At 49.2% G+C, this 12,081-nt stretch overlaps 1 protein-coding gene across 1 annotated transcript; it reads left to right on the forward strand.

Annotated features, from left to right (window-relative positions):
• The first annotated feature begins 520 nt into the window (after window positions 1-520).
• Window positions 521-2,214, forward strand: LOC147668232 (uncharacterized). The gene is made up of 2 exons (XM_086948684.1): window positions 521-941; window positions 1,217-2,214. Exons 1-2 carry the CDS (start codon window positions 521-523, stop codon window positions 2,212-2,214), a joined length of 1,419 nt encoding a protein of 472 aa, XP_086804810.1.
• Window positions 2,215-12,081: the final 9,867 nt, after the last annotated feature.

Here is a 12,081-nt window from a genome sequence, read left to right on the forward strand (position 1 = left end):
AGGCGGGCCGAATTGGTATTCTGAAATCGGAAAACGAGATGTAGCAAACAAACCGTGAAATAATAGCGAATCGGTCGGCATCGGTAATGTGATTCGCTACGTACCGAATCGGCACGGGCCGAATCGTAAAGTACCGAATCGGCTACCACCGATTCGGAAATAGCCGAATCGGCTACCACCGAATCGGAAATGGCCGAGTCGGTGAAATCCGATTCGCCAATTACCGAATCGGAGGAATGGAAACACACCCATGGCCAAAAAGCCCATAGGAATGCATTGAAAAAACCGAATCGGTAAAATCCGATTCGGATTTTACTGATTCGGTAAAAGCCGATTCGGTAAAAGCCGAATCGGTAAAAGCCGATTCAGCCAATGAGGTGGCTCCCCCTCCCCCACCAAAACAGGGAGTGGCAACCCTGGCAGGTGCAGCTAATTAAGAACTTTCTGGAGAGCCAGCCTGAGCTGAACACTCACAGTTAGCAGAAGTGGGAGTAGGAGGTAGTGAACTGTTCTGATCAAGATGGCAAACCCTAGTGAGAGCCAGAAGTGCAGCCAGAAGAGGAAGCCAAAATTCAGCACCACCGAGCTGCAGGTGCTGGTTGAGGAGGTGGTGAGGGTGCACCGTCAGCTATTCGGTAAGCTGTCCCTAAATGTTCCAGACAGCACCAAGAGGAGGCTCTGGGCAGAAATCGCCGAAAAGGTCAATGCTGCAGGTGTCACCCCCAGGACCCTGGATGAGCTGAAGAAGCGATTCTATGACATCCGCAGCCTCACCAAACGGAAGATGGCAGAGATCCAGAGGCAGGCTGGAGGCACTGGTGGAGGCAGGAACCCGGCGCCACCCCTCACCGACCTGGAGGAACTGGTCTCCAGCACCATTGAGAGGGAGAGCGTAACCGGAATTGGGACCCTGGACAACTCAGCCAGAGCTACAGCTACAGGTAAGAAGCATGCGCATCATGACACACCCTACCAGACACCTCCCCATTAGACACAATGCATAGCCAAACCCCAGCACAGTACTGTGACCAACATACAAGAGACAAGCATCATGGTACATGTAGTCAGCAGAAGTCAGCAAAATATGGCAGTGCAGAATCACAAGACAGGAAACAGTGGAACACATTCTAAGGAGATGCAAGGACATGTGGAATGCTTTAATTGTACTGACTGTAATACATCGGCACTCAATTTACAAATGCTTCTTTGTACCTAGGGGCACCATCAGGCGGACAAACAATGACAACAGAGGCAGCAGCACCATCCACCACTGCACTCGCCGGGCCGAGCACCAGTCAGGCTGCCGAGGAGGAGGAGGACGAAAACACCATAGGGCTTGGTATAGAGGGAGACCTGGTAATAGACTTTGAAGCACTGCACTCCCCACAAATGCCGAGCACACCCCCCTTGCAGTTCTCCCCAGAGAACTCCCCGACAAGGGACCTCCTTCCACCAACACCAGCTCCTGCCATGATCATAGCTGTGGCACCAGTACACCCTGTCCTGGGAGCAGGGGCTCAGGCCCCGGCCAGCACCACACCCCCACCAGTGGCACCCCAGCCCACTCAGCAGGCCGGCAGCTGCACTACCCGGCGCCGTGCCATTCCAACCACTGCAGCACCAGCACCGGAGGGCAGTGTCTTCCTGGGCCTCGAGGGTAAAATGGTAAAGATCCAAAGGCAGCAGGCGAAATCCATGATGGCCTGCCAACGCCAGCTCCTGCAGCACAACCTGCAGATGGGGGAAATGGTGAAAGGATTTCAGTCCTTTGTGGATTCAAACAAGGAGGTAGCAGCCGGTTTAGGCAGGCTAACCACTGCCATAACCCAGTTATGTGGCAGACTGGAGGAGCAAGAGCTGGTGCGCAGGCGGGATGCCCGGGTGCTGAACCGCTCCATGAGCCGCCTTGCAGCTGCAACGGCCCAACTCTGTCAGCGCAGTGCAAACATGGAGTCAAGCCTCACACAAAATACGGCGGAGTTAACAAGGGGAATGGCCCGCATCACCACGGCAATGGAGGCCATGATCATCTCTAACACTGCCGCAAATCCTGCCCTGGACCTGGGGGATGCTGCGGACAGCAGCAGCCGCAGCAGCCCGGTCAGCGCTACGTCAGAGCCACGCAGGAGCACCAGGCGCTCCGCAGAAGCCGCTGGCCATCCTGAAGGGGGTGAGGGACACCCCAGTGGGGCTGCCAAGCGCTCAAAGAAATAGCCTTGCAAGGGCGGGTGAGGCAACCTGGACCTTAGACTTTTGTGTTCTTTGCTATTACACCTTTTTTTTTTGTTGCACATCAGTGCTGTAACTGTGTTGCAACAGTATTAAAAATTGCTTTTTCACCACAACCATTTACCTGTCTGTGCATCTGTACTTACTCAGAAATAGTTTTCAGTAATCTCCTCACGTCTGTATCTGCCATCACTTGGCGTACACACCCCAGCTGGCTGCATTGGTGGCACAGCTTCGTCGTCGTCATGGTCCTCGTAGTCAGACAACTCCACCTCAGTGCCCTTCTTCACCGCGAGGTTGTGTAACATTGCACATACAGCTATGATCTTGCAGCAGGTGATGGGGGTATACTGCCTTGCACCTCCACTCTTGTGCAGGCATCTGAATCGACTTTTCCAGATGCCAAAGGTCCGTTCGACGACATTCCTTGTGCTTTTGTGGGCCCGGTTATACCTCCTTTGGCTGGGTGTGGAGGGGTTGAGGTAGGGGGTGAGTATGAATGAGCGGAGGGCATATGCACTGTCGCCTGGAAGGGAAAGGAGTAACATTACACACATGCATACATGTATTACACCTAGCTACTTTGTGTTATGGGGGTCTGATGATGTGTCTCACCTAGGAGGTATCCTTCACCAAATTCACCAGCCATCAGCCGTGCATAGATGCCGCTCTGTTGGAAAATATAGGAGTCGTGGGTACTCCCTGAAAATTTTGCTGCCAGGTCTGTGATGGTGCACTTCGCATTGCAGATCACCTGCACGTTGATGGTGTGTGTAGATTTCCGATTGCGGTATATGTATTCTGTGTCCGCTGGTGGGCATATCGGAATGTGCGTGCCATCTATGCAGCCAATGATTTGGGGAAATTGTGCCATCTGGTAGAAGTCAGCTTTGGTTTGTAGCAGTTCTGCGTGGGTTGCAGGGAACGAGATGTATTGGTCCATCCTGTCTATCATGGCGTCAAGGAATGTGTGGAAGAACCTTGACAGGCTGCTCTGGGTCACTCCTCCTGCCGCTGCAACTCCACTTTGATAGCTACCAGACGCCAGCAGGTGTAGGCTGCATAGCACCTGGACGTGTGCTGGGATGGCGTGTGCCCTTGGGGTGGGGTGGTCCAACAATGGTTTGAGGTCCCTGATGAGCTCAAGTATGGTGTCAGAGTCCAGCCTGTATCTCTGTAGGATCTCAGCCTCAGTGAGCATGAACAGGGTTATCCTCTGTCTGTAGACCTGTTCATTTCTTCACCATTCCCTCTGTCCTTCCTGCTGTAGCCGTAGCCGCCTCGCAATGACATAAAAAGCTGCCATCCTGCAAGTTGCAATGCATTTTGGGGCTGTTTTTATGGGTTGGAGTTGGTTACCACCTGATTGTAATCCATGGTAAATACCGAGTGATTTCTACCGATTTTGAGCCGAAATCGGTGTTTCTGTGCCTCCCTACATCTCCCCATCTGTCCGAATCGGGGAATTTCCCGATCGGTGATTCTACCGATTCGGTAGGTTCTCCGATTCGGCTTATGTCCGATTAGGTTCATCTACCGATTCGGTACATGGACCGAATCGGATAATTTCCGAATCGGTGTCACTACCGATTCGGTACGTGGACCGAATCGGATAATTTCCGATTCGGTGTCACTACCGATTCGGTACGTGGACCGAATCGGATAATTTCCGAATCGGTGTCACTACCGATTCGGTACGTGGACCGAATCAGTATTTGCATCCGATTCGGTGTATTACCGATTCGTTACATATCCGATTTTCGGTATGTACGTATCGGATTCTTTCCCATTCGGTACTCATTCCGAATCGGTTTTCGCTCCGATTTTGAGTTTTTTCATTGCCCTACATCTCGATGGCTGTTTACCGATCGGTAAGGGCCCAAAATCGGGAATTTCGGCCTTTACCGATCGGTAACGGCCTACCTACATTTGGCCCATTGTGTGATTACTATCCGATGGGTTTTGACAATACAAAAGTTATTTTTATATAACCTTGTGTGGAGTTTCTTTTGTGGTGTGCCTAGGATGTTGCTGTTGTGCATGTGCGCAAATGCTTTACACATTGCCTCCGGGGTAAGCCTGTCTGCTCGTGCCAAGCTACCAAGGGGGTGAGCAGGGGTTATCTTGGCATGTGGCTCCCTTGCCCTGACTAGAATGGTGGTTTCTGCCTGGCTTTGGTGTAAGCCTTAGCCAACCAGAAATCCCAGTTCTAACAGGAACAAAATATAGAGTTTAGAAACAGTAGCTATTTGGACATCTCCACAATCGTGGATACCCATACCAGCATCTGAATTATAGGTCATTTTTCAAAGTTACTTCTTTTTTACACATTTGGAAGGCAAAAATGCATTGAAAGTCAATAGGTAGTAACAGCTGCTCCACAATTTTGTGTTTCCCTAAGTCTTCCGATAAAAATAATACCTCACTTGTGTGGGTAGGTGAAGTGGCTGTGACAGGTAACGGCCCAAAATGCAACATGGACACGCCACATTTTCACAGTGAAAATTGACCCATACATTTGTGCAACCTAGATACCCAGGGGAATCCAGGATGGGGTGACTTGACTGGCTCTCACCAGGTTCTGTTAACCAGAATCCCTTGCAAACCTAAAACATTTGTAAAAAAAACCCCACATTTTCTTCACATTTCTGTGGTGGAAAGTTCTAGAATCTGCGTTGATCCACAAGATTCCAGCCACCCCGCATTTCCCAAAGTCTTCTGAGAAAAATGGTACCTCACTTGTGCGGGTAAGCCTTTGCCCACGACAGGAAACGGCCCAAAATGCAAAGTGGACACTACACATTTTCACAGTGAAAACTGACCCTTTTTACCAAGTGTCTAGCAGCTAGCTGTAGACTTTGGACCCTAGCTCTGCCGGCACCTAGGGAAACCTAGCAAACCTATACTTTTTTAAAACTGGACACCCAGGGGAATCTAGGATGGTGTGACTTGACTGGCTCTCACCAGGTTCTGTTACACAGAATGCCTTGCAAACCTCAACATTTGTAAAAAAAAAAATGTCCTCACATTTCTGTGGTGGAAAGTTCTGGAATCTGTGTGGATCCACAAAATTCCACCCAGCTCGGATCCCCCAAAGGCTTATGAGAAAAATAGTACCTCACTTGTGTGGGTGTGGTCATGTACCAGCGACAGGCAAGGGCCCAAAACCTATTGAGGCGACTTCAAAATTACCTGTCACAAAACAACCTGGTTTTGCAAGGGGGGGTCCCATGAGTTTTTAGGCCTGGGCACGGAGGCCATCTAGGGAAACCTACCAAACCCACACATTTCTAAAAGTTAGACACCCTGGGGGGTCCATACAGGTATGGTTCGCGTGGGTCCACCAACATTTTCCTACCTAGAATCCTCTGCAAACCTCAAATTTAGCTGAAAAAAATTACTTTTTTGTGTGAAATTTCTGTGTGGGTAAGTTCTGGAATCTATGTGGATCCAAAAATTTCCTACCACCCAGCTTTCTCCCAGGTCTTTCAATAAAAATGATACCTCAATTGCACGGGTGGGTCAAGTACCCGTGACAGTCAAGGGCTCAAAACATATTGAGGAGACATCAAAATGACCTATCACAAGAGGGGTCACCTGGGATTTTGGCACCGGGCTCATCAGCCATCTAGGAAAACTGCCCAACCCACACATTGATGAAAACTAGACACCCGGGTAAGTCCAGCGAGGTATGGCTTGCGTGGACCCCCCAACACTTCCCTGCCCAGAATGCCCTGCAAACCTTAAATTTAGCAGAAAAAAACACATTTTCTACATATTTTTGGGTAGAATCACAGTGGCGGCACTGGGGGAATGCTGTGTACTGTAGAAGCAAATCTATGGATCCACGCATATTCCAGAATTTCCTCCGCCAGTCAAGTCACCGTATCCTGGATTCCCCCGGGTGTCTAGGTTTAAAAAATGTATAGGTCTGCTAGGTTTTGCTAGGTTCTGGTAAGGTTAGGGTTCAAAATCTAGAGCTAGACACAATGCAAAAAAGGGTCTGTTTTCACTGTGAAAATGTGGTGTGTCCACGTTGCGTTTTAGGCCATTTCCTGTTGTGGACCCTAGGCCTACCCACACAAGTGCAGTACCATTTTTTTAAGAGGACTTTAGGGAACGAGGGGTGGGTAGAATTTTGTGGGTCCACGCAGATTTCAGAACTTTCCACCACAGAAATTTGAGTAAAATGTGTTTTTTTTACAAATGTGTAGGTTTGCAAGGGATTCTGGGTAACAGAACCTGGTGAAAGCCAGTCAAGTCGCCCCATCCTGGATTCCCCTGGATGTCTAGTTTTCAAAAACGCGTAGGTTTGCTAGGTTTCTCTAGGTGCCGGCAGAGCCGGGGTTCAAAATCAACAGCTAGAGTCAGTTTTCACTGTGAAAATGTGGTGTGTCCATGTTGAGTTTTGGTCTGTTTTCTTTCGAGGGCACTAGCCCTACCCACACAATTGAGGTACAATTTTTCTTGAAAGACTTTGGGGAAACCCAGGGAGGGGAGAATATTGTGGATCCACGCAGTTTACAGAACTGTACACCACAGAAATGTGAGGAAAATGGTTTTAAAAAAAGAAAATTTGGTTTGCAAGGGATTCTGGGTAAAAGAACATGGTGAGAGCCAGTCAAGTCACCCCATCCTAGATTCCCGTGGGTGTCTAGTTTTCCAAAATGTAAAGGTTTGCTAGGTTTCTCTAGGTGCAGGTAGAGCTAGGGTTCAAAATCTACAGATATGCACTTTGCAAAAAAAGGGCCTGTTTTTACTGTGAAAATGTGGTGTGTCCATGTTGCGTTTTGGGTCGTTTCCTGTTGCGGGCACTAGGCCTACCCACACAAGGGAGGTACCATTCTTCTCAGAAGAATTTTGTGGATCCATGCTGATTCCAGAACTTTCCACCACAGAAATGTGAGGAAAATGTGTTTCATCTTACACATTTTTAGGTTTGCAAGGGATTCTGGGTAATAGATCCTGGTAGCAGCCAGTCAAGTCACCCCATCCTGGATTCCCCTATGTGTCTAGTTTTAAAAAGTGTATAGGTTTGCTGGATTTCCCTAGGTGCCAGCAGAGCTAGCGTTCAAAATCTACAGCTAGGCACTTTACAAAAAAAGTGTCAGTTTTCAATGTAAAAATAAAGGGGCCGATTATCATGGCGGACGGAAACGTGTCTGACTGCCATGGTCGCGGGAAAAATACTCCAGACCGTATCGCGGATAAACCGCCGGTGCGATTAGGATTTTTCTGCCAGCACACACCGACTGCGGCGGACGGATCACACCAAAGACTGCCGCACGTGGACGGTACCACAGAAAAACCGTCTGCCGCGGACGCAACGCCCGCAGAAACAGACCCAACCTCTGCAAGGCCTGCAGAGGGACCGCTCGCACGATTAGGGTAACCCCGCCAACCGAACGGAACTCACCACCGTCCACGACCGCTGCGGACAAAAAGCATCGACAATCGGAACTTGACTGCGGAAGAACCAAACGAACATCACCCCTGCGGTCAAACCGAAACAAAAATGGCGGACGGAAGTAAATAGTAAACTAAAAAAACAGGACACACACCTACCTGGAAAACACACCCCCAACAACCCCACGCCCCAATGACACACCCCCAGCACAAACATGAGCATCCAAGTCTCCACACCCACAGAACACCCGACTGCAAAAAACCATTGTGACACAACCACCACACAGACCATAAATGGAATCCCTCCCATTACCACAATCCTTTGCATCACAGCACAGCTGCAAGAAAGAGGCACACATCACACACAACAGACACACACAACCACACATACAACCTGCACACCAACACACCCACCACACCAACCCCCACAACACCATCCCTACAAACCACACACCTGCACACCCAACATCGCCAACACCTTGCACATCACACACCATGGCCTCCATGAAAAACCCCAAGTTCACAGAGAGTGAGTTGAAGGTCATGGTGGATGAAATCATCCGTTGCTGTGGGTGACTGAGCATCTACGGAGCTCGATTGTAATCTTGCGGCACGCAACTTATCATGGTTGCGAACTCGGATAGACTTTAACTAGTGGACGGTCTTTGCTACAAGACGGACCTTTGACACACTCGCTATTTATTATATGGAGCCTGTATATTATCCTTTCTGTTAAGTCACATCTTCTTATACATGGTTGATGTGCGGTTTCCTTACAATTTATACTCCGGCTAACCAGTGATGTTTTGATATACTTTCTATGGTCATCCACTTATACATATTGTGGTGCTCCGTCTCAAATGTACTGCACGTGCTGCTTGTAGTTATGTTTTGGCGGATCAATAGAAATTATTCAACCATATTCATGCCTTGATGAAATCTCTGTGTGGGACGAAACACGTATTGGCGATTTACGTGCTGGGAGATCTTTTTATGAAATTTTGAATATTAATAAAGAAAGAATTGATGAAATCTGAAGAGGACTCTCTCTGAATTTACCTTGGACTGCCTGGATCCCTTTTGTCTAAACATTGTGATATTTTCTTAACTCTGTTCTCTATGATAGATAGAGTTTTTTTTCTGAGGGCGCATTACTCAAGCCAAGGCTAAAATACTCCTGATTGTTGGTGTGCTGTAATCAGAACCTCATTCCTTAACAGTTTGATTCTGGTTTCACATTCGTGTGTACCTAGAGCACATTGAGGTAGTAGGTGCCTTGTGGTTCTTTAGCACCCATCTTGTATACATTTTTCTCTACTTTGCCTATTATATCACGCTGCTATCTGTCTATACAATAATATTGTTTCTGAATGAATGGTGCGGACGTTTCCTTTGTGAACACTACTACCTACGTTTGTTGTGTAATGAAATCATCCGTATAGAACCACATCTGTTCGGTACTCTAGTCCAGCAGACCACCTTGGCAAACAAGACCACATTGTGGGACAGGATAGTGACCAGAGTGAATGCTTCAGGGACCGTGCTACGCACCAAACACGATATCCAGAGGCGGTGGCACGACCTCAAGGCAAGGGTGAAAGGCATCAGGGCCAAGAACCACCTGCGGGCACACCAAACTGGCGGTGGCCCTCCCATGGATCCAATACCATACACCCAATGGGAGGAGAAGGTGCTAGCCACACTGCACCCTGAGAGCCTGGAAGGAATAGATGAGGGAGTGGAGGCTGGTAAGTACAAACCAATGACCACCATCACACTGCTATGTCCTGCCTCGCACAACTGCTAAGGCACATCTCCCAGGCTCAAATCCATGCATGTGGCCCACACAGTCACCCAAATGTGAACCCCCAGGGCTCAAATGCACCCACCATGATCAACCACAAATGTAGCCTCCTACGTTCCCAGGCATGCATGTGGTCAAGCAGCTAACACCACAACTCCCAACAGGCCCCCATGTCCACAGGGAGGGTGGTGATATGAGAGGCCAGCACTACAACTCCCAACAGGCCCCCATGTCCACAGGGAGGGTGGGGGTGGGTGGGTGAGAGGCCAGCACTACAACTCCCAACAGGCCCCCATGTCCACAGGGAGGGTGGTTGGGTGAGAGGCCAGCACTACAACGCCCGACATGCCCCATGTCCACAGGAAGGGTGGGGGTGGGTGGGTGAGAGGCCAGCACTACAACTCCCAACAGGCCCACATGTCCACAGGGAGGGTGGTTGGGTGGGTGAGAGGCCAGCACTACAACTCCCAACAGGCCCCCATGTCCACACTTGAGAGGCCAGCACTACAACTCCCAACAGGCCCCCATGTACACAGGGAGGGTCGGGTGGGTAGGTGAGAGGCCAGCACTACAACTCCCAACAGGCCCCCATGTCCACAGGGATTGGGTGAAAGGCCAGCACTACTACTCCCAACAGGCCCCTTTGCCCTACCCCAGGGCTAAATGGAGTGCCCCACCATGTGCTGACCACTGCATCTCCCTCTTCAAACTTACAGGTAGGTTGTCATCTTCACAGGGAGGGGTGGGTGTGAGGGGGAAGTCTATACTCCAAATTGAAATGTGCACCCTCCACCCTCATGATTGCAGCTAGGAGCAACACAACACATGGCTTCATAGTAACTCCATGGTGAAAATGTGATATTAAACATGGGACAGGTGAGCAAGCAGTGCCTGCATACTGCATTCATCAAACAACAAACAAGTACCATATGTCCACAGAAGGACCCACAAATAACAGACCCTTGGACACATGGAAGAGAAGCATCACATCTGCACACATCAAAGAACTTGCAAGGGGAAACTCAGACATGGTGGCAGTCCACACAATCCATGTAGTAGGCAGTCTGTGCATTATGTGAGACTTGACATACCCACAACAGCAAGTACAATGTGTGTCCTGACACAAGGCACATGGATGCAATATCCAAAGCTTGTCACTAACACAAGGTAGACCATCCACATGAAAGACCAACATATGCCTCTTTTGACAATGACTAGATGAGGTACAGTAGCAAGGTAGGTTGTCCACAGCCCTGGTGAACATGCCCTAATCCACATTGCTGAGCCACAGCAACAATGTTATAATGACTACAAAACTACAGAGAGTCCAGGGGTACCAACCAATAGCAGAACAGCATTACACATATCCAAGTATTGTCTCCCCACCTCCACACCACCATAATGCCCAGTACTATGTGCCACACCAATGTGATGACATCAACAACCATGTCCTAAATCCCTAGTGTAAGAAATGGGGGTTACCCAAATCTCCAAGGGGGTAGCATGGCACCAAGCGGGCAGGCCAAACTTCGAGGACATGTGAAGCACTCACGCAGTATCCACAGACAACACACCAATCACACTACAAAAGAGTCACAACACCACCTTTGGTTGGAAAAAGAAGAAGTTTAGTGATATCTCCAACCTGCAAGGTAAAAAGGAACAAAATAATGGTAATCACAACAAGGCGCCAACTGGCGCCAAAGCCAAGTACATCAGGGGGAATTATTTACATGGGACAAGAAGGGTTGAGTCCATAGTCCATAGCTGAAATAAAGAAGATTGTGATTAAGTTATCAGTAGACCTGGGGCCAATCTGGCGGGGCCAACTCAGGCTCTCTTCCTTAGGGGGTGGCTGTAATTTCAAAATCCCACATTAGCGCACATACATCTCATGCGTTATAACGCCAAACCCCACCCCTGTAAGGGAAGAACAACTGGGCATCACAGCACATATTAGTCAGGAGCACCTGTAAGAAATTAGTACGGCAGGCTCATTAACAAGGGGCATAAACAGGGGCCTGGATTAACTCGTCAGGCCAGCCTAGGGCACGCCTGCAATAAAAGGAAACATCCAGGTTTACTCCACCCTCCACCTACGGGTATAAAACAACAGGTAGGAAGGCACCTGGCATTCAATAGCATCTGAGGTATACACCCTAGGCATCAAAGGTAACCTGGGAACATGGCTTTTCAGCCCCCAACCGGCAACCTAAACTTTAGGCAGTGCATTGGCATCAACTCTTCCCGGGTCGCCTTAGGGGAACAATAACCCATGGGGCATAGAACCTTAGTGTAGGCATAACATATATACGGATATTTGAGGCGGAGACTAGCCTTCTATTGTCCAACCCGCTCCCTGCGGTCGGAATCCCTGTTCACAGCGGTGGTCCCGCGGGTGAGGAAGGCCCGCGCAGGGGGGCGTTCTTTCAGCTGCAAAGCTCCCCAGCTGTGGAACTCGCTTCCACTTACGCTCCGTAGCACTGCCAATCTGCTCCAGTTCAGGAAGAGCCTGAAGACTTGGCTTTTTAATCTGTAGGCTTTTTATGTTCTTTTTTGTTTCTAATTCTGTTTTAGCTTTGTTGTGTTATTTTTACTCTGAGCTGCAAGTGGAAAGCGCCGGGACACTCTTGTTGAGTAGC

The sequence above is a fragment of the Lissotriton vulgaris genome, unplaced genomic scaffold, assembly GCF_964263255.1.
Source record: "Lissotriton vulgaris unplaced genomic scaffold, aLisVul1.2 SCAFFOLD_3628, whole genome shotgun sequence".
NCBI lineage: Eukaryota > Metazoa > Chordata > Amphibia > Caudata > Salamandridae > Lissotriton > Lissotriton vulgaris.

Coding starts and splice junctions, on each gene's coding strand:
- LOC147668232 (XM_086948684.1), top strand. CDS start 521: ATGGCAAACCCTAGTGAGAGCCAGAAGTGCAGCCAGAAGAGGAAGCCA. Junction 942..1,216: donor AGCCAGAGCTACAGCTACAG/GTAAGAAGCATG, acceptor CTTTGTACCTAG/GGGCACCATCAGGCGGACAA.